Genomic DNA, 24,113 nt, shown 5'->3' on the forward strand with positions numbered 1-24,113 from the left:
AAGCATCTGACTCTTGATTTCAGCTGGGGTCATGATCTCTCGGTTTCTGAGTTCGAGCCCTACATCAGGCTCTGCACTGACAGTGTGGAACCTCCTTGGGACTCTCTCTCTCTGCCCCTCCCCAGCTTGCACCGTCTCTGAAAATAAAACAATGAACTTAAAAAAAAGGGGAGGGTCTCAGAAAGCCATCAACTTCTGAGCCATGCAAATGAGGTTACTTACTCTTTCCATGTTTATTACTAGACTCTTCCACACTTCTTTGAACACAGGTAAGGCTCTTTGAACACAGTACTCCTGAACTGCCCCTGACCAAAGTGACTGCAGAGCTTGAGTCTTGTTATTACTATCTTTGGTTTTTCTTCATCTGAAACCTAATTGATGCTTTTAAATTTCCAGAGAAAGGACAGCGAAACAAATGGGGAGCCAGGGGTACGGGGGCAGGGGCACAAGTAAGGTTCCTGCGTGACTGCAGTCCCCAATCCTACTATTCCATAGGTTTACTATTATTATTTTTCAACGAAAACAATTTCATTCCCAACAGTCCTTTGAACTTAGACATCGGCTTATTGCACCATTTAAAAATCATCCAGGTCCTCTTTTGTCTCAGCAACATTTGCCTGACTCCTAAATAATTTTTAAATTACAGTTATCTGTTGGAACAATAACAACCACAACCTACAAACCACAATTTGTACCACAAAGTCCAATCTCAGCCCAGATCTATTTTTGGCTTCACAACAACAGCTTGAGCTAAAGAAGAATTTCACTGCATTGTTCAAGTATGGTCATAAGTAGTCTGGGGGGGGGGGGGGGGGGGACGACCCTAAACAACATAAAATGCTGTATGAAACAAAAAAGATACAAAATATGAAGAGAGATGCAGTTTCAAACATTTGCTACATCAGCATACATCTAACTGTGCTCGTCTTCAATCTTAACTTGCCCTGTTATGCTTCCATAAAACTCCATTCTTACATCAACTATAATTCTTTTAATTTTTTTTTAATGTTTTTATTTGTTTTTGAGGGAGAGAGAGAGACAGAGCATGAGCGGGGGAGGAGCGCAGAAAGAGGGAGACACAGAAACGGAAGCAGGCTCCAGGCTCTAAGCTGTCAGCACAGAGCCCGATGCGGGGCTCAAACCCACAAACTGTGAGATCATGACCTGAGCCAGACGCTCAACCGACTAAACCACCCAGGCACCCCCATCAACTGTAATTCTTAATTAAGTTGTACTGAGATTTATCTGCTTCTAAGCCCATCTCGCCTTACCAACCCCACATACAAGTAAGTCTTGAAGCTTTTCAAGGGCAGAGCAGTCATATTGCTGAACAGATGTGGAAATCCGGGAGAGGGCTAGGACGAGAAATGTGAAGCATTTCCAGCCCAACCTAACATCACCTAATCTAAAAGTTCTTAAAAATGGCTTTAGTTTTGCTTCTACTCCTGTATTTGATCCAAAGACTAACAGACAGCTGACATCAGTCCTTCTTCAAGTGAAGAAGACTGCGGCCACAGTGAAGCGTGCACAGATCATAACCTCTCCTGATGGAAACTGACACAGCATATATGAGAAATGACACAGAACAAAGTTCTTCACCAGAACCAATTAGTAAACTAAATTTATTTTATGTTAAATTAGTAAGTTAAATCCGTTTTAGCTGAACTACCTGATAGTCAGCACACCTCTAAAACTGTGTCTTTTCTGAAATGCTGAGCCATTTAAATGGAACCAAATAAAAGTGATGTATCTAGTATTTGTCCAGCAAACGTTGTGGAAAAGCTAACCAAACTGGGCAAATCAGAACATAAGTTTCCAATTTTCTTTTCCAAATTAGAGTTACTTTCCTCAAACCCTATTCTGCTGCCCTAGGCTTCTGATTAGGTGGGGAAAGAAAAACAAAAATTACAGGGAAAAGCAACATGTTCAGTGATCAAGAAATGTACCAAATTTCCGTTTATCCAGAAAACTCAAATCACCAGAATTTCCTTGATTAGCACCATGCAATGATGAGTGATATATATTTACTACTATGATCCTAAGACAGAGTTCTCAAATGCCTTTATAATTTCTGAAGGAAAATGAAATTACATTCTAAAACATTTAAGTAACAAGATGTAAAAAAAAAAAAAAAAAGAAAGAAAGAAACAAGAAACACACACATGAAAGCCACCCCATTTCTCTCCATCACTCGTGATAAACAACACCAAATAAGTACTGAGTACTGTACTTTGCCAGGCGTATGCCTCAGAATCCTTCTCACTTAGACCAATCGGGAAATAGAGACATGAGTATAGTATAAACAGGGAAACAGTGAAGAGCTTATGAGCTGGAGTCAAAAAGGCCTGAGATTCAATCTTAGGCGTGTCACTCAAAAACAGGCATACACTGGGACAATCCCCAGGAAACAGGACATATGGTCACTGCCCTCAAGCCATATGGACCTTGGGCAAGTTACTAAATCTTGAGTCTTGGATCCACATCTGTAAAATGTGAATAACAGAGTACGGAATTAAATGGTCAGTAACTACAAATTGCTTTCCTACACCTTTTCAGCTATATAACCCTATATTCTATGATGCTCATCTAGAGAGTTCAGAAACTCTAAAAATATCATACGTAGTCTTATGGAAGGAAAATCAGAGAAATGAAAATCCATCCTTGAAAGAGGATAATTTTTTTAACCCACACATTCTCATTTTTATTAGACTTTTCACTTGCAATTATTAAAAAAAACAAAAACAAAAACAAAAAAAAACATTAGTTCAAATTTTGATACAGGCAGAACTAATCACTCAGAACTTTGTTTCCATAGATTTGTTTTTTCATACCTTCATAAAGGAACTTATCTTGGGGGGGGGGGTTGTTTGTTTGTTTTTGAGGGGTTTTTTCACAAGCCTGATGCACTTCTCTAAGACAAAAATTACTTCTATTCCTGCTGTTATCCTCAATGTTTAGAGCAATTCTTGGCACATAGCAGTGCTGAGTGTTGGCTGAATAAAAGATTACTACCTTAGAAGAACCCTTCATTATCCAGCCCTAACCCTGCTATATATTCTCAACCAACAAAGATGGTCTGTAACTACCTATATCCTTACCTTCCCCCCACCTAAGTTTTCATACCAACGATGACTAACAGCAATCCAGAATGTTTCTTCTCTACAGAGTCCTTTAGCCTATTTCCCTGAGGGAATCCATCTTGAAATCCAAATACGTTTCCAGCTTTTAGGAGATTCCCCCTCCCCCCGCCTTTTTTTTTTTCCTTCATTTTTTGAGAACACGCTTTCTTTCTTTAACTTTTTTATGGAAACATAATTAATTGGCGTACACTATCTTATTCGTTTCAGGTGTATTTTAAATCTTTACCCAGACACTTCCTTCTCTTCACATACTTTATTTAAATCTTCATTTGAAGAAAGACAAAACTGCCCCCAAACCAGTTTTCCCCTTCTTTTCTCCTACTCTCAGTAAATTCTCTTCATCCAATCAAAACTTTAGCACCTCTCCCCCACCCCCACCGGAAATTAAGGCACACGTGACAAAGAACACTCTACTTACTACTGGAGGATCACAATCCAATGAAAGAAAAATGAAAACCAAAGCAAATTAATACAGTCCCGATCCACAGCACCAAAATGCCTTCAATGGTAAAATAGTTTTAAATTGTGACAAAGCCCCAGGGGTCCCTAAGGCATTTCTAGGGTTTCTTTAAAAAAAAAAAAGAAAAAAAAAAACCGTAGTCAATCATAGAAGTGTTTGCTTTTTCTCTGCCCGCTGCCCCAGACTCTGCCTGCGCTGGGGCTGGGGGTTTCAAGGCAAAACAATGAACCATTTGACAATCTCAAAAGGTCTGAATGACATTCTGGAAACAGTCAAACTTCACTTTGGGTTGCTCCCTGAAGTACAGACAAACCGAAATACACCGCCCACCTTGAGCCCGGAATACACTCTAGGTGAGAGTAACAGTTTAGACACTTTGCATTCAAAAAGACCTCTCTAGCAGACACATTAAGAAGAGCTGTGAAAATTTCCTTCTGTATATTTCCTAAATGCCAGGAATCCTCACCCACCACCTCAGTAAACAACCTATGACTACTTGTTGAAATATAACTTATTTGGAAAGAAAAAATTCGCTCTGGCAACAGCAGATGGTTCTTATCCAAAGCTAAATAAAAACAGTAAGATGAAATTTGAAAGGTCTATTAAGATAGAGTTGGAAACTTTGTGATTTTCACTGTCCCCCCTCTCCAGAGAATTCCTTTTGCTCCACAAAAATAACTTTATTCAGATGGGAATAGGAAACAAAAACAAACAAAAACAAAACAAAACAAAAAAACTACAAACAGAAAGAAGTGTAGTTTCAGTGTGAGTACAATATTAAATGTCTTGAAAGCAGACAGATCCTCAATTACGTACCTTCAATAAAAACTTCCTAACCCTTTCCTTTTTTTGTTCTTTTGAGAAAATGGCGAGGCAATTTGCATTTACAGCTTAGTTCCTGTTTCCAAAATACCCCTTTAACTTTTTCTTTTCTCTTTTTATGGTAGGTATAAATAGCACCAAATTGTCAAATCACAGCTATTTTGTGTGCTACCTATACAAATAGGTCTGATTTCTGGCCAGCCATAAAACAATTACTGCCGAATTCCTCTGGCTCTTTGAAATCCAGCTTGTCCACAGGGCTTCAAAGCCAGCCTCCAGGACTTTTCTTGGGACACTGCTGAAAAACAACCTCAACAGAAACACAGAAGATAAAATGTTCCCACTCCTATAAACACACAAAGACATAACTACAGAAGTAAAACAATTTGGCAGCATTGTGGTGGGGTTTCTTCCCCCCAAGAGAATTTAAGACGTCCAAGTACTTTGAACTGCACTTTAGATGTGGGTCAACTAGAATTTCTTCCCCCTCGTGCATATGGCTATGTTCCCCATTTTCAAGCCTCCAAAAATTAAGAAGTACTTGGCTTTCAGAGAAATTTTCTGATTTACTAGAATAACGTATCCCTTGGGAACTTACTGGGATGGAACAAAAGTTCAGCTTCTTGAGCACATAAATAACCGTACGGTATAGCAGTTATTCAACGTCGCAAGACTCATTCAAGCTAGAAGCTTTGTATAGGGTTAACTTGGGTCAGAATATCAAACAGGAAATTTATATATGGGCAACTGTAGGTTTTGACTATAAACTAATAGGGCTTAATTCTCACACGGCTTAGGAAAAATCAGTGTATGCACACCCACGAAAGCACCTGACCTACGTATAGCACACACATGCGCTTGAGGTACACCAGTCAGGCTATTTCCAGTGAAGCCACAGTAAAAGCAATACATCTATCACAAGGAGATAACTGCTAATTCCCACTAGGGAAACTTACAGTTTGGTATCTTAGAAGAGTGGCAAATGTGACAGGATTGTAAAATCTCCCACTGCCCAGGTTCTTATGACAAAGCTTCACTAAGGTTGACACACACCCACCCCAATATCCATATGCCTGCACCTAAAAAGAGAAAGACGCATTCCTTTTAAAACTTCTTACCAGTGGCAGCATGCCAAACCAGTTTTTCCTCAACCCAATACTCTTGACAGCTCTATCATAATATGCCAGGTAGGCCAAAAAGATATACTGCAAATTAAGAAATTGGCAAGCGTGATTCTGAATTAAAAGTATAGATGATGTGGTCTCCTCGGTACATGAAAGATCCCAGATACGTGCATAAAAGGGGAAGACTACCCTTGCACCCAGAAGCCAGACTCTTCTCTTTACCACCTGTAAGAATCAAGCACATGTAAATCATCGATCCAGATCTGATTTTAGCACTCTTCCGTGATCTTATCCGAGGAACAACTTGCACATATGTATCCAAAGACACAAGAGTCATATTGGGTGTTTGTTTGTTTGTTTTTAATCTACACAACAAATCAACTCTCAGAAGTACACCCATGAGCCCTCCCATTGTAACCCGAAAACTTACCACTCAAAATTGGAGCCACCTGTTTGCAGCTCCGACCTCAAGTGCACAGCTTTTTATCTCTTGGGTCAAATCTGGCACCTAACATTAGTACTAAATTTCCTCATAACAACGTGATTCTGTAATCTCTCCAATTTAACTAGATTTTTTCCTCTGGGTTTTTTTTTTTTTTTTAAACCAAGGACAAATGCATCAACATACAACAAAATTCTCGACATGAGTGATAAAAATGCGTTAAAAGTAACCTTTAATCTACGCCATTAACTGATTTTATTCTATTTTGGCACGTTTGAAGTAACTCATCTAAGGATTAGTTAGGCTTTTCTACACTTCTTTTTATCAGGACTCTACCATTCTTGATTTAGTTTTGAGAGAAAAGGGTTTGCAAAAACTATAATAATCTCACAGCTGGAGATGGCTGGAAAGTCCGTTAGTGTTCATTGTGCCCTTAATTTGCAGGAAGCCTTTGTGCTCTTCTCCTCATTTTACATGCTGAGCAGTTTTCACTGATAAAGTACTTATAGACCAGTTATTTCAGATTAACGAAAAGCCCAGTAAAATTTTATGTCAAATGGCTGTGAACTTTCTCTTTAAAATACTGAAATGTATCTTCAGTCTTGATTGCACGACAATCTTAACCCTGATAATTTGCCTCAGTAGCTTTCACGTGAGGCGGCAAAGGGAGTCTTAAAAATTTTAAGAAGTATTATTTTCAAACAGAGGAAGAATCCCAAATTTGAGACTATGAATTCAGAGTGAATGACTGCAGCCTCGGGGCAAACACACTGGTTTAATCACGTAGCAGTAGGTTTCAAAATCTTGCCTTCTTCAGCCTTAACAATAAAGGATCTCCCTGCCCTTTAAACCTATGGCAACAATGCAAACACGTTATACAAAAAGAACCCAATATCGTTACGATTTTTAACATTACGACATCAATTTCAGGAGTGGGTGGCACTGTGGTACTTTGACACCCAAAATGAGAGTTTAAAGTCAATGACTGGGTCTCTCCTCTGGACCTCAAGTCCCCAAAAGGACATTTAAAGATCCAATTGTCATAGATTCTAATTCAAACTCAGTTTTCACAACTTTTCACAAGCTTCATAACTCCCTAACCATCTGGGGGTACAAAGATCCAAAGTCTAACTGGGAAGTCTAAGCTGAAGTTTTTAAATCTGTCTCAACAGAAGCAAAACCGCTGAGATGGGTCATATCCCAAGACATGAAACTGTACCGTTAATGGAGTGCTAAAATCACTCATTTTCTGCCATACCACCTTCTTCTAAATCGGCAGTTCAAACCACAATCACAGAGGCTCCCATCTAACACAGCAAGTACATCTGCAAAGTAGCAATGATAGTGTCTGAAACTAACAGGGTTAAACAACGTCTTTTGTGAGGCCACTGGCCAAATCTACAGCAGCTGTCTAACTTTGCCTTGAACGATCATAGCAAAAGCTCAAGGAAGTGATCCAATACAGCCCTGGTCTTTAGTAACCAGATCGTTTCTATTTCATTTTCAGCCAAGGGAACGGATAATGAAAACAAAATTATTCCTCAGTCAAAAAGTTTACTTGACAAGCTAATCTTTACCAACCTTTAACTTTTATTCACATGTATAACCGTGAGAGCGGTTTCTTTTTCATGTGGAGACAATCTTAATAACTCTTAAATACTGGCTACACAAGACAAACTTCAGATGGCTATCACTTCTTTAAACTCACTTATAAAAACTACTGGAAAACTTTTTAGCAATTCAAGGACTAGTCCCAAGGTGAAAGAAAGACAGAAAGAAAGAAAGACAGAAAGACAGAAAGACAGAAAGACAGAAAGACAGAAAGACAGACAGACAGACAGACAGACAGACAGACAGAAAGAAAGAAAGAAAGAAAGAAAGAAAGAAAGAAAGAAAGAAAGAAAGAAAAAGAAAGACAAAAAAAGAAAAGGTAAACATTTTCGTCACTGCCATAAACTGGTGAGCCAGATCTTTGATTCTATCAGTGAAGAAAACTACGGAATTCACACCATTTTACACATGAACTCAAACAAGCATATAGTAATTTTTGTTCAAGGAACAAATGCAGTTCTTCAAAGATGAGAATCTTCCACCTAAAACTACTTAACGTTATTTAAAACAAACAAAACCAGTGGCCCGTCATAAATATCATCATCTGGCTTTTACCAATACATCTGAGGTACCTGCTCTTAAACTCTTCTCTACTTAGCCTATGGAAAAGAGCTACCACAGGAGTTATATATACGTATTCTAAATAGAAAGCCAACATTCTTCAGAAATTAATTTTCTCAAGAACATAAATAAGGGCAAGAAAGTAAATCAAATCAATGACCCAACAAAGTTATGTTATCACTCTGGTGAATAACTATAGGTTCACACTGGGAAGAAACTCCAAAATCACTTTAAACTAAAGTTATGTAGGAATGCACATGACTGCAACATTCCCCATTTCAATATTTACAATGTATAAGTAAATATTTATTTACTTAAATTTTATTTAAGTAAGTTTTCCTAAAGAACAATTTTTTTCCCCTAAAAGGCAATCTCAATCCAGTATTTAATTTGTAATTCCAGTCCTGTTTCCACAAAGGTTTGGCCCAACGCAGTTTTAGTTAAATTTCAGGGTGGTATATATTTAGGCTACATGCCACAAGCAAAAGATACTAACCATAAATTTACCGATATATTTTTTTATTACAACAGATCCCATCATTGTATAGTATCTCAGGTAAGAGAAATAGGACTTCGACACTGTAACATTTGGAAGTGACTGCTAGGTGTTTGTTTCCTAAAGGAGAAAAATTAAAAGCAACAAAAAGCACCTATGAATTAAAATATACACGCCAATGGGTATTCCTGAATTGACAGATGTATGAATGGCTTACTTGTTTTAAAAAGGAAACCTCAAATCCTGGGTTAATATTATGTGTCACTTCTAGAGATTTAAACCATAAATTCCTCAAATAAAATGAAACAAATTGAGTTGTAAGTAATTAACTATGGGACTTCAATAATGTAAAATTATCTCTGTATATTCTCTATGGCTCGGGAATGTAACTGGTTATGTTCAAAATAATACACTTAGTGGGTCTTGGAGCCCAGTGCCTGTAAAATCTCCCATGGAGATTCAGGACCACCCATTGAAAATAGTACAACATTATTGCCTCAAGCAAGAAGCTGGTACATAGGACTGGTTATTCAAGTCTTTTAAATACTATTTTATTGAGGGATTGTGGGAGGTGGGGGAGGGGTTAAGGGGGATTCATGAGTGGATGGGGGAGTAAAACTCAGAAAAAAAAATTTTTTCTAAAGCAGAGGTTCCTGTAGGTGCCCCCCCCCCCACACACACACACCATCATACCCTCCCTCCCTTTTTAAACAGCTACATAAACAAAGTAATAAGTGCTCAATTTCAGGGAGAATTACATTATACTCCATTTGAACAGGCTACAAAGTACTTTTATTTGAAAAGCTGCTTCTCCTCTGTTATAAACAAATTTACCCGGCACCAATTTCAGACAAGAGAAGAGGGCTGAGGGAGATGGGAGGCAGAGTTAGGAAAAAATTCACTCAGTGTCTTAAATAGTTGATCCAATAAAGATCCTTTAGAGAAAACTGTAAGTCTATTTTTTTTTCTCCCACTAAGCAAATCATACAGGAGGGCTTTTCTTTTCTAGCGTACTGCACCCTGTCTCTTTAAATTCCAGGCCTGCCCCATTTCCCACGCATTCAATGAAAGCAACACGTTTGCTGGCCTCTAGCCCACAATGTCAAGTAGTTTTCTTGCTATTGAATTTCAAGATTATTCTTTTGGATCATTTGCCCTTTAGTTTTAAGCACGCCAAAGCAAAAATAATGTCTTTCTACAATAACATAAAGAAAACTCTGAGGCCTTTACAAGTCTACAAGTAGAGAACACCTTGTCCTTCAGTTCCCCTTTCACTGCAAAATATGCTCCAAATAAGGGCCATTTATACATTATCTTGGTCTACCATAGCTTTGTCTGTACTATAATAAAATTCTAGGAGTATATTTAATTTGGTACCAAATTTGGAATTTCTAACAAGTTGCAATATTCAAAACCAAGGCTTCATACTGCTCAAACACGCCAGTCTTTAGCATGGTCCCTTGAGTATTTAGCGAGACTAGATTTTAAAACAAATACGTGATTTTCTATACTTGCAAATTAACTTAATAATAAAAATAGAAACAAATACTGTGAGTTGTAATCATGGTGCCAAAGAGATTTTCCTCATATTCATACATTTCTTAATCCTAAAGAAAAGAATCCAGACTATTAGGAATCCCATTTAGAGCTCTCTCCAAAGGAACAGAAATAGTTAAATAAAAATTTATCAGCAGAACTGAATTAAGCCCATGAAAAATGTTACTCCAAATGTTAGCAAATGGAACTTAACGTGGCAATTTTATTCCAGCAGCTAGTAAAGAAATGCTCTGATCACAAATGTCAAGTCTTGTGTTTTACATCGAAGGTGGAGTTAATCTGTCATTTATGAATTTTATAAAAGCATCTAATACCAAAGGGAAAACAGACTTATTTTTATTTGACATGTAGTCTTGCTATGCATTTGAGGATAGCACTTTCAGTCGCTATTGTTTTTAATGTTAAAAATGTAAACATGTTTCCCACAGACCATAATATCATGGACTGAATCAGATAAAATTTGGGATTGTAGAGAGACCTTTAAGACTACTAGAATTAACTCTTGTCATTTGGCAGAAATCATTTCTTTTAGTTGTGTTTAAGGAATGTTCATATTAATTTATCTGTCATGTATTCAAAACAGGAAATTACATTTTAATTTTCATTTTGTAAAACTTCTGGTTATTTTTGTAGTTTATGCATGAAACACAATTAAAACGGTCTTCATACTAAAATATTGTCTGTGTTTATGCACTTATGCATCAATTCAAAAATGCATCAATTTCCCTGCCCCAAACATTTGTTTTGCCTTTGTTTTGGTAGTCGGTTGGGTACTTTTTATTTCTCCCAATTCGACATAAGTTTAACTTCCACACTATCTACAAAGACACAAACTGGAAATGGGTCTGTATTTCCAATTATAGGTCCTATTTATCTCTAACACTATTACCATACATCTAAACATGATGAGAGTCCTTTTGTTTGCTGTCCATTATTAAAGTTAGATTGAGGCCCTGGAAAATGTCCTAATACTACACATCAAGATAAATGTATTAGTTAACAAAGTTATACTTATCAAAACTCCACAGGGGAAAAAAAAAATCAAAACTTTTCAAAACATTCCTTAGTACTCCAAAAATGTATACTCTACTGAAATATTAAGCATGGTTGCCTTTCTGTTACAAAGAGTATCTTACACGAATCATGTACTTATAAACGAGGTTAATCTGATTAATTTTACAAACTTCAACAGAGCAACACTGTTGAGAAAGGTACGAGTATTATTTACAAGTTTCTCTTTAAAGCTTACAATCAACTTATGAAACATTTGTGCATATATTATAGAGCTATTAAAGGAAAACACTCAAAATGACAAGGTGACTAAAATTTCAAGTAACAAAACATGAAAATGTCCCTTGGGAAAGACATTTTTATGTTCTCAATGAGATTACTTTAAAAAAAAAAAACAAAAGCTTATTGTAAACATGTCCATATGTACACTTAAATATCTAGTTTTATATTCACATCATATGTATCATTCAAGAAAGCTTGAAAAATCCAACAAATTTCACAAGAATTTCCTGAGAGCTCCTTTCTATTTGCTAGATGGGGTGCTGAATCTTTGAATAAAGCCAATTTGACATTTTTTTTTAATTTCCCGATACCCCATCTCCCAGAGAGAACTTCTATGAACATTTTGCTATAGCATTTTCTCCCCTTCATTTCATTCACGTACTTTTATCTCTCACACAATTCTCAAAATGTGAGTAATGAATAATTATGGCCATTCTGATATAAAGAAAATGGACTGAATCAAATACTAAAATCAATGATGAAAATACCCCACCCCACCCCCAAAAAAGAGTCTCTACAGAAAGACACTATGTCAAGTAGCACTAACTCCCAGCTGAATAGACTTTACAACATAATTCTCATTTATTTGCTGCTCTCTTTAAACCGTCTGCATTTGTGCATTTTTTTATATTCATATAATTAAATCCTTGGCTCTAGCATCATTCAACAATTCCTTTTAACAAGCTGGAATAAATAGAAATTTCTTTCCTTTTTTTTTTTTTTTCCTTAAAAGTTAAGCAGCAAGTCACAAGGAAAGAGTGGGAGGGTAATTGCTTTTCAAGACAACTTCAATTAAGCATCTGAATTATTAAACACAAAACCCTGAAGGTATGGTGAGTGATCAAATATTTGATATACCGTACTTTCTCTTTTAACCTGTTTACATGATAACATAAGTCCAAGTCCCCAATTATTCTGTTGACAACAGAAACACAGGTACTTATCTGAAACATAATGCTTCAGAAAAACAAATTGACAAAATTTCAAGCTCTGGCCTACATTATAGGGAAGAAAAAAAATAATCGGCCAACTTTCATGGAAAACCCAATGGCCCTCCTACCTGATCAAGAGCCATTATTTGCGGAAGAAGTTTCCAATAAACATAGGGTGTCTTGAGTTCTTGAATGTTCCAACCTACAGGCAGTGTCGACGGCTGGTATAAATGGCACCAATATTACCAGAACGTAACTTTTCATAATGAAAACGTAATCACCTATTTGGCGAATTATCCAATTACCCTACTTCCCTGTTATTGCAGGCAAGTCTTATACCCACTGCACTGCTTACTCACCATTAAAAAAGGTAAAATTCCAATACAGTCAAGTTCATGTCAACATTTTCTTTTTTTCAAAAAAAAAAATCATTCTCCAAACTACCACATTTATGAAAAGAAATTTAATACATCAGAACATACCTATTGTCTAGCATGATAGCCAATACATTGGTGATATCTCATAAATGGCACTTATTTTGTTAAGAAAACACTAGATCCATGATATGCTCCTAGCTTATCCTTTAAAACAAAACAAAACAAGACAAAAAACTAAGGAAAAATAATATTTCAGAGCTAGAAGAGCCCACAGAGCTTATTCAATCCAAACACATCCCTTCTAGGGTCCAGGCCAGAGCCTTTCCTGCTGCATTGCTAAATACCGCTCTACAAGTTACTGGAATACATTTGACTCCTATTTTTAAAGCTAAAAGGCTAGTTGTATTTCATGGATTAAGTAGTAAAAACAGTGATAGACCTGGCCAAGTCTCTCAAATTTGTGTCTAGCTTTTTAAAAAGCAGTGGAAAAAAAAAAAAAAAAAAAAAGAATAAGGGAGAAAAGACAGGAAAGGAGAAAAATTCATTTTTGCCTAGAACATAGGCTAAAGCTCATTCTAGAAAATGGGATTCAAAGCTAGCACAATGTTTCCTGCTAAATTCAAGTGGTGGCTCTGTTTACACAAAGTCAATTATTAGAGGTACAGAAGAAACGAGTTTCAGAACACTGAGTAATAATTTACCACTTAGGGGAGTGGAAGTTAAAGTCAGGATTCTAAAACTCCGACTTGCAAATCTACATTGTTGTCAAAAACTTCCAATGTCTAGACTGCATTGATCAAAGCTATGAGTACTACCCACAGAGAGAATATAGGTCTCATCTCATCTGATGTGTAACTAATGCAACATAGGAGGAACAATAGATACATATCCAAGGAGAGGCCAGTGGGGACTGACTGAGGACATAACACATGCTTCTGCTCAGTGTTCATATGATGAGAAAGTAACTTCCTACTGCTCGTTACTATTTCTGGGCATAGGTACAAAGTCATACAACAAGCATCTCTGATAAGAAACTCTGGAGCTATGTCAACATTTTGAATAATCCATCCCACCAAGAGCAACCAAATCCCAACAGTCTAAACTATTTGTCACTGAGTCACCACACAACAGTTGCTTATAATACAGGAACAGGGAAAGAAATCAAACAAAGGAAAAATTTTTGTCAAATAGAAGAGTATTTCTTCAATGCAAAGAAACCTTTCAGTTCTCAGCAACTCATAATAATGAAGTATTTGGGGTAAAAGGTATGGATAATAGGAGTCCAAATGAACCTTGTTTTTAAACTTCCAAAATATTCTAAGTGCTTATCAAAATAAATAGGTACCTAGAATAATCTGATACTAATCTCCCCCAATACTACCCTCGGAGGGAGAGGGAAGAAGTAGGGCATAAAACCTATCTGCAAAGATCACAGGCATTATGCAGACTGAATTTATATCTAGATACATTAAGAGGCAAGTAACTCTCCCTACTCTGTAGGTTACTGCTCTTACTAATATTTTAGGAAATTGTTAATGTGTATTTTGCTTTTTAAAATCAATACATACACACAGCATTTGGCCTGGTATTGATGGGAAAATAAGTAACTAATGATTTCTGCTGGAAAGAAACAAAGAAAAAAAATCTGCTTTTGGCAAAATTAAATATTTTAAAATTTATTTGGCTCAGAAAATATCAATCTTCTAACATGGGTAATAACTCTAATTAAATTCAACTGATCATCTTTATAATCACTTAGGAACATGATTTTAAATAAACAGGCCTCAGAATGAGTTCAAGATAAGCCATCATTTTCTTTAAAAAAAATGATGATGCACTGATTTTATCCAAAAAATTAACTGTTAACTACTACATACCAACTAAATCACACCCAAATACTAGCCTTATCTTTTTAGAAATTCAATGATAATAGCCTTCTTCAAGCCTTAATCACTGCAAACTTATCACACTTAAGTTAAAAGGATTACATCATACAACAGTATTTCTTAAAACAATGTTCTGGATCCTTCATGGCATTGCAATCCTACCATGGCAGGGAGGTGGGGGGCTGGGGAGGCGACAGATTATCAGGAGATACCTACCATTCAGTAACAATTTTTCCTAATGATTTAATCTCAAAGGGAAATCTTAAATTAATCCACAAAATAAATGTGATTTTACCTTAAAGAAGCTATAGAACTTTTCCCTTTCAAACAGCATCTACCAAGGTTACCACCACTTAATTAAATCCTAGGTCATGTCTACAAAAGTAATTATTGCTGAACATTTGTCTGCGAATATAAGTGAATAAGTATTCACCATTTTAAAAGTAAACGTTTACCACATTTATTACTAGCTATCTTTACACCAGCACATTTGTGACTCATTGTATCTACATGCAAGATCACTTCACGTTTCTAGGCTTCTGGTTAAAAGTAAAACAAGAAGATAAACAAAGATGAAGAATCTCAAGGGTCCTTTCCAGCTCCAGAAGACAAAAGCACATCGAAGGCAGGGACCCCCTTTTTCTCTTATGTCTCCCCCAATCCTTTCCCTGTGTCCTGCACGTATGAAGTCTGCCGGTTAAGCACATTACCATGCCCACAAATTATATTCTTAAACAAAACCTCAAAACCACACAGGAAAACAAAACAAAATAGATCAATTTGACAAAATTAAAAACTTGTGTATGACAAAGAGATACCACACATCAGACTACAAGAAAAAGAAACGAAAATGGGACAAGATATTTTCAACGCAAACAACAAAGGACTAACATCCTACAGATAAGAAAAAGACAAAAGATCCCAATAGTTTCTTTTTTTAAAAAGACAAAGGATGTTTTTAAAAGTCAATAAAGAGGAAATCCAAATGGTCAATAAACATATAGAAAATGTTCAACTCCATTAGAAATCAGAGAGATGCAAATGAAAACAAAAGATACCATATTTCAACTAAATATAAAAATAAGAGATCTGAAAATACTCAATGTTGGCAAAGCTGTAGAGAAAACAGTACTCCACCCCTGACAGAGTATAAACTGTCACAACTACTTTGTAGAGCAATCTGACATCTAATACAAATGAAAACACACGCACACCTCAAATTCTAGGCCTATATTCAAAACCTTGTTCATTTGTGAGAGGTAACACATTCAAAGATGTTCACTGCACAGAACAGAAAGTGACCTATATATTCCTTAACAGGGGACCAGAAAAGTAAGCATACAACCTATTCCTGCCATAAAATACTAAACAGAAGGACCTAAAGGTAATGAATTTGCTCTCTACACATGAAATGTAGTAAGGTTAAAAAATGTCGAGGGGGAAAATGGCAAGACACAAAATTATTCACTCATGAAAATGTTCTGGAATTTAAGAGTGGCCACTGTTGCACAACCTTGTGAATATACTAAAAGCCACTGGACTTTATACTTTCAAAGGGTAAATTTTTTGGTATACAAATTATATGTCAATTAAAAAAAATGATTCACCCACTATGATAATTTTGGTGGAGATTTTTAAAACACAATGTACTATTACCTGCACCAATATAAATGTGCAAATGTGCATCAGAAGAATGGAAGAAAGGCTAAAAAGTTAGGAAAAAAAGGATTCAGAAGCACTTAAAAACTTTTGCTGCATCTATAATACCTAATTCTCTAAAATCAAAACAAAGAATCAAATAGGATAAAATGTAAACATTTATTTATTCTTGGTAGTGGGGATTTGAATGTTTGTTATATCATTCTTTCCTTTGTATTTTCTTGTACTTTTTCTTTTTTTTTTTTTGAGAAATACAAAAAGGGCACAAAAGAGGCATACCATAAGTGACAAATAGTAAATATATACACACAGAGAGCTATGCAGCATTGCTAACCAAATAAATGCAAATAAAAGTAAAGTATTGCTTCATCCACAAACTGGCAAAGATTAAAAAACAAAACTTAATTCCCAGTACTGGTAACCATGTGGGGAAAGGAGAAGTCTCCCAACCCCTGGGGAAGGATAAATTGGTACAATCATTTTGGAAGGAAGTTTGGTAATGCACAACAAAATTTAAAATCTATGTACCTTTAAATCAATCAATCAATCAATCAATCAATCCTGTGTACCTTGTCTCAACTACCTCCCTTCTGGAAATCTAACACCAAGAAATTATAGGCGAAACTATAAAAATGATATGTCAAAGGTGTTCAGCATAGCATTATTCATAACAAATTAACACTAAGAACAATGTCCACATAAAGTTATGACAAATGTGTATTCAATGTAATACCATAAAATTCAGCTTTAAAAAGATGGTATTTCACCATATACCATGAGGGTAGGAATGTTCATTTGTGCTGTATCCCCAGCTCCTCGAAGTGATCTAGCCATATAGGAGCTCCAAAAAAACACCTGTTGAGTGAATTAATGTTAATTTACGGTTAATATTTATATGTGTGTATGTATATATATGAAGATATTTACTAAAATATTAATTATGGCTGTCTGTAAAGAATTCTCCGTGACTTTTTAATGTATCTATGGTTTGATTTTTCCATAATGAACACATATCTATAAATTTTAAAAATAACAGCATTTTCAACTGCATGTAAAAAAATACATGGGTTCTTCATAAAAGCTGTACAGTACGATGGTGCAATGTAATTTCTCATCTTCTACATTATCTGTAAGTTTTAAAAAAAGTATGAATTATCTGTAGTATCAATGGACTCTTTTCAGACAAATTATATTCTCAAATATGAATACAGCCCTATAAACAAGAATAAAGAGAACCACAAAATATAAGAGAATCAAAGATTAAAGCGTTAAAATCTATGTTATGAGGAAGAGGATGAACTAAAAACACTCTGGCCACACACACAAAACAAAATGTTTTGAAAGAATATTAACTTGTATTACTGAGACAAAAGAATTTCTCTTTCTACGTGGTAGCTTCTTGTTTGAGGAGTAAAACCTAAAATCAAGGAAAGTATAAAAGCCAAGGGAAAACAATTATAGAATTTTCTATTATCTCCATCAGGACAGTGTGAAACATTATGTTTCAGAGATCAAAATTTAATAAAGATTAAAGTCTGAAGTTCAGTAATACACAGAATCCTTAACTAAGTCATTGGTGCAACTGTGTATAGCTCCTCCCCTCCCAAGTATCTAAGCTTTCCAAGTTCTCTTTTGAGGACTTAAGTCACCGAGAGATTTAAAAAAAAAAAAAGAAAAGAAAAAAAAAAAGAAGTTCCACATCTTAGAACTGTAAAAGCTGTGTTAAGTAGTCGGAATCATCTGTAATAGATGACCAGAAAAAGAACGAAAGGGCTAAGGTTGGCCCAGGGAAGACCACTGGAAGGAAACTTCAAAGAACCAAGAGCAAAGAACAAGGAATCTTTAAAGTAAAATTATGAGACTGACTGTTACCCCTGCCCTGTCCTACCTCACAGAGACAGTCCTACAGGAGGTCACCTAAAATAAGAGATACAAAAGCTTCTGCGTTATACAAATAATATGCCATAAACTGGACAGTGATATTAACTATAAAATGCATTCCCTGAAAGCCAAGTCTGGATTCTCCTTTTCTGAAAAAATCGCTGGATAATTGCTACAATGGAACTTTAACCATGCCCGTACTTTGGAAGACTGATCTTTCCTCCTTCCATTAAATGTTTTTATTAGCAACATCAACTGTGGCTTTAAAACATCAGCTTCCACATATTAACGGGGCAGCTCATCTGTGCCAGGTTCTACGTTGAATATCTGGTACCAGCGGTTGTCTGAGTGTATTCTGGAGACCCCAGGATCCCCAAAACCTCTTCCAGGGATTGGCTATTCTCACCACAACTCTAAGACATTTTTGCCTCTTTCCCCCACGCTCTCATGAGTGTGCTTCAGTCTTCCAGGGGCTCCATGAAGTGTGAGAACACAACAGACTGAATGCAGAGACACACAAGCTGAGCCAGTTATTTCATAACAGTGAAAAGATTTGTACACACAGAAAGTAGAAGAATGCCACACTTCTCACTCCCGTTTTTGGAAAATACTCATTTTTCATTAAAATGCTATTTATATGCTGACATATAATGGGTTGATTACTGTTATCTTTCAACAAATTAATAAATAACTTTTTAAATGTCTCAGGTTTGATTTCTAATGGAGTAAATATTAATGGATACAAGTCCATGGAAAAAGCTCTCTGGAATCAATTTTGAAGAGTCTGAAGAGGTCCGAAGACCAATAAACTGGAAAACAGTTGATTCATATTTACTCCTCAATTTAGGAGGTAATGGTCCTCTTCTTCCATCGTTCCAGGAACACAAATGAGAACACAAGTGAGAAAACACAGAAATGACTTGCTCAAGAGCACACAAGAGGTCTCTAAAGCTAGCATTCGAATACAAGGCTGTAATTCCTAACCCAAACTCCTCACCACGGAGCAGCAATATCTACCCAAGATAGTTCTACACTGGGTCTTTACTCTTTGTCTTTTAGTCTTAAAAAGTAATGAGTGCTCACTGGAATGTTTTAAATATATGGAATTAACTTTAAAAAAAAAAATCAAATGCTACAAAAACAACCTCCCATCCCTGCCAACACCGTAAGAGCTGGGTTCCCACTCATCCAAAATTTATTTATGCACATACACACATACCCTTTTTAGTTCTATAAGCATATTTTTTAAATGGGATCACACTGATCTAGCAACTTGACTTATTTCACTTAATATCTCTTGAAGATCTTCCTGCATCTACAAACATATTTACCCCTTTTTATAATCCCCATCATTTAAGTGAACTCAGCTGGGGTCCCCTAATTGGCTTGCTTCCCAATTTCTGCTGTTTAAAAAGTCACAAGAAATACACTGTATCTTTGTGCAGTTGCAAAGCTGTATTTGTTGGAAAATCCCTGGAAGTAAAATTGCTGGGTCAAAGGGTATAAACATCTAAAACCTTAAAAGATGTTGCCAAATGCCCTCCAAAATGTCCGTGCCCAATTTATATTCCCACTAACAGCATAGGAGATTGCCTCCAATAATTCAGCTTTTAAATGCCTTGGAAAATTATGCTGTATGTTGCTTCAAAATGCCAAGTAGTAGAACTGCTCTCACCAGTCATCTTAATTCCATACAGAACTCTACCCAAATCTTCTAACACTCACTGAATATATCAGTATAGTCATCCATCTGGGTTTTTTTTTTTTTTTTTTTCTGAAACCTTTGAAATACCTAAGAAGAGGAAACACACCAGGTGTACGCAATATCTTCAGCTAGTTCGGCCTCAAATTTTAGGTACCCTGATAAAAAGTTATCCAAATTATTTCAGAAGACTGTTTAACACAAATCAGAACTACACAGTAATGCTGGGCTCAAACATTTAAATCAAAGTTGTAAGTGGGGATTTATTATGCTTTATCTGCCCACTCAAAGGACTAGGGCTACAAATAAAAAGCCATCAAACCATACCAGTGGCCAAATTAGCTTACATAAAATAATAAGCAACAGATTTCATATCATAAATGTCAATGGAACAGACTGCAATAGTAAGGATGGCTGTAATTGGAAAGAAAGTTCACTCAAATTCCCATCATATTGAAAATGAAAACATTAATATTTTAAATGAAATGTTTTGAATGTGACTATTCATTTCAGTCATATCAGACTATTACAAATCTTTGGTACTAATAAATAAGATATAGTCTTTTTTTTTTTTTTTTTTACAAGTGGATAGTTTTAAAATGCATTAGACTCTGACCTGCCTATTCTGTAACAGCGAATGGATATTCCAGGCTTCACCATTTCATCAAAATCTCTCTTCTAGGACTCAGTGCTAGTAATTTTAAATTGCAGGTCTCCAACCCATCTTTGGGACAGAGTAAACCCACATGAATTCAAGTCCAATTAGCTCAATTCTGAAACGGTACATGTAATTCTCATCAGGCAACAAGTTGAAATACTCTAATTTCTTCCTCTACAAGTTCTCATACTATTACTGTGGAACAAAGGAAATCAACCTGAAAATCAATTTGCTTTTCCAAACCAAAGATTTACCAAACTAAGGACTCATCCATCTTCGTGGCTGAGCAGTTCATCCTCAGTGCTAAGGTCCACTTCCGTTTATCAACTAATGTATATACTGAAAGTGATTTACCTTGCCATTATTAATAGCCATTTACAGTTTGGAGTATGTGCGTTTCTTTTGAATACCTTGCAACTCAGATTTTTCACAAAGCCATTTTTGCAGGGTCTTCCATTTCCAATTTCTCACTTACAGATCTATAAGACAGCAAATACAGCACCTTAAAAGGTACAGGAGTAGACTTAGCCACGTCTGGCATTCTTGTTCTGTATTTATTTATTCTTATCATTTTGAAAGGCGTTATAAGCCAAAAAATAAGTCCCAGGATCAAGTGGTATGTTTGGTGTTACTTGAATTTACAACTAAGTATTCCCAATGAACAGAGAAACCTTCTCTTGCAATCTGAATCATGTGTAATTACAGTATGACAAGGTCTCTCCTGGGCTATGTAAGCTGGCATTTTTCCCAGGACTTGTCACATCATGGGAAGCACACATACAAATAAAAATCCAAAAATAAACATTTTAAAACAATGGCTTATAGACCACATAAAGAAACTCCGCAGTTGAAAATAAAAACCGAAGAGCCCAACCGGCAAGCAGGCATCTCTCGCTAGAGACGTCTGAGACATCAGTGTTAGCAAGCGGCTTACCACGCCTAGCAACAACTCCCAGGTGTGGGCTGTGCAGGGCCAGCACCCTCATGCTCCCTCAGGCTGGACCGAAAATCATTCAGGATGGTAAATAAAGGGGAGCATCCCCACTCACACACTGAAGCAGGGAAACAGTGGTGAAATACGGGGAGGTTGGTCATCTTTAATTTCATAATGCCAATTTGTTGATTGCCAAGGAGCCTAAACAAAGTTATCTTAAGAGCTACATCTTCTGCCAACTGACGTAGTTTCCCTAATATACTAAACACTGCTTTTTTGGTTAAATGTATTCCCTCTCGAAGTGTGTGGCAGCCAAGCAGTCCTAATGGTGGCTACCAGGGATCTTAGAAGGTGGTTTCTTTTGTTTCAACTCCTCTGCAGTGGCTCTATACATACATGGAAAAGGGAGAGCGAGATTCCAAGAAGCATCACACCCAACCTCAAACAGTGACAGAAACTTGACGACGCTCATCCTAATTACAGTGTTGAGGAAATATGAAGGAAAATTATCTCTGGCTGTATTTTGATCTAACATGCTAACAAAATCTAAATGTTGTTTCCTCTAGGCCATGCATAGTCTTACCCTTCTATTAGAAGCTGGATTCATTTGTTAACCATCAGCAAAGCCCAACAAATTCGACTGCTCAAGTTTTCAGGAGGAGCTATAAAACAAACCACTAAAGGCAAAACGTACAGTCCTACAACCCATTGCATGAGCTCTGGAAACAAAAAATAAGCATCAACACACAGCACACAGCACACAGCATTGCTCCTTTCTTTATTCTGCTCCTCAATGTTCAATAATTTCCAGGAGCTCTAAGCAGAATGGATTTATTATGATGTTACTCTAAGAAACTGCAGGAGTTCTAGATGCCAATAAAGATTACGGATCAAATGGAAGATAACTACTAACCATTGTGTCGAGTTAGATAAATAAACCTGCTCACAAACAAAGCACCTTATTGTATTTGTACTGTTACCTCCACTAATCCAACTAAAACAACCAGACAGTAGCTTTCCGGAGGCTGAAGGGAATAGACATCAGGATTTCTCAAACCCTCTTTAAATTTTCTTTCAAAATAACACTCCAGTGTTTTGTTTTGTTTTTTTCTTTTTTCTTTTTTCAAAACTGTCCTGCCCTGTATGGAAAGTGTTTGGGACCCGAGAGGCTGGGCAGGATATGCAAACTAGAGACCAAGGCTAAAAACCAAGGTGGGGAAGAAGTGAGGAAGAAGGCAGGACAAACATCGTTCCTCTGAAACTTAGCTTCGACCTTTGCAGGGACCCTCCTCCCCGCAGATCACATCGGGCAGAGACTTCGGCACGCTGCTCAAAAATCCAATGAGCAGTCAAGTGCCACTGGGGGCTAGGGACGAGTAAGCCCCCCGCCCCTCCGCCGACTAAACATTAAAATGCTGACGGTGCGAGGCGGGGGGGTGATTAACCCACGAAAGGAAAAATCAGCGACAACGGGCACCTCCCGCCTAATTCACAGAGAGGAAGGCAGAGGAGACCCTGAGGAGAGGCGACTTCCCAAAACGGAACAATAACTACATCCCACGCATTCCCTGCTAATAACACAGGTAAATTTCAATTTCTCTAGGAAAAAAAAAAAAGGCGCAAGCTGTCTGTTCCCTCCAGCCCCACCCCCCGACGCCTCCAAACCCAACAACTAATTGCACCTTCCCACAGAACCCGCGGCTAACCCCAGAGGACCGGTGAGGGCTGGCTTGGGATGAATAAACACTCGACACCTGACGGTCCTTTCTCTGCGGTGACTTTCCCGAAGCCGAAGTGGCGCGCGCGCGGGCGAGAGCCCGGACCTGGCCAGCGCGGCGCCGCGCACCCAGGTCCCGAGGCGACGCCGGCGAGCGCGACGCTGGGGGGGGGGGGGGGGACGGGGGGCGGGGAGAGGGGCAGGGGGGACCGCCCGGGCCAAGCGATTGTTTCCTCCGCGAGCAAAGACATTTTTTGATCAAGCTCCTTTTGTATTCGAGCCCTACCTCTTTTTGGCCTAGGAAAGCTTTCGTGCAAGTGGAAGACGACTTTCTCCACAAAGTGCTGTATGTTACTGTGCTCCGGGCCGCGCACGAACACCATCCAGTCGTGGGTGAAGCCCTCCACGGTGGGTTTTTTCCTCACCTGGGCGCGGTGCCCCAGCTCCAGCTTCACCTGCACGGCACACTGCGGGCAGGGGGAGGAGAGACAGCCGTGAACAACAGGAAGGCGACCGTTCGACACTGAACATTGCGCCTGACATTTTTTTTCCTCCTTCTTGAAACGCACATAAAAGGAAACGGCGGTGCCCTCTGCATCCACGTTTCACGCGCGTGGGCGCGCACACTCCACACCCCCAGATACACCCCACCCGGCCCGCCCGGCGCCCAGCATCCACGCCGACAGGGATTGTAACGGAATGTTACCCCCAATCGGGAAGGGGGTCCGGGGGTCGGGGGGAAGAGGGAGAGCTCACTCAAGCCACTACGAGCACGACAACAAATGCATCGGAAACAAATTAGAAGACAATTAGGAGGCGATGCCGGGGCGGTTTCCCGGCGTGGGAAGGGAGGTAGCCGGG

General features: G+C 37.7%; 1 protein-coding gene across 2 annotated transcripts in view; it reads right to left on the reverse strand.

Moving 5' to 3' along the window:
* Nucleotides 1-24,113, reverse strand: part of MLLT3 (MLLT3 super elongation complex subunit) — a 289,433-nt gene that overhangs the window by 264,050 nt on the left and 1,270 nt on the right. For both annotated transcript variants that reach the window (XM_045043401.1, XM_023242352.2), the window contains exon 2: nucleotides 23,539-23,719. In XM_045043401.1, the coding sequence (XP_044899336.1) occupies nucleotides 23,539-23,719 (181 nt within the window). The remainder of the gene's footprint in view (nucleotides 1-23,538; nucleotides 23,720-24,113) is intronic.

The sequence above is a fragment of the Felis catus genome, chromosome D4 (assembly GCF_018350175.1).
Source record: "Felis catus isolate Fca126 chromosome D4, F.catus_Fca126_mat1.0, whole genome shotgun sequence".
NCBI lineage: Eukaryota > Metazoa > Chordata > Mammalia > Carnivora > Felidae > Felis > Felis catus.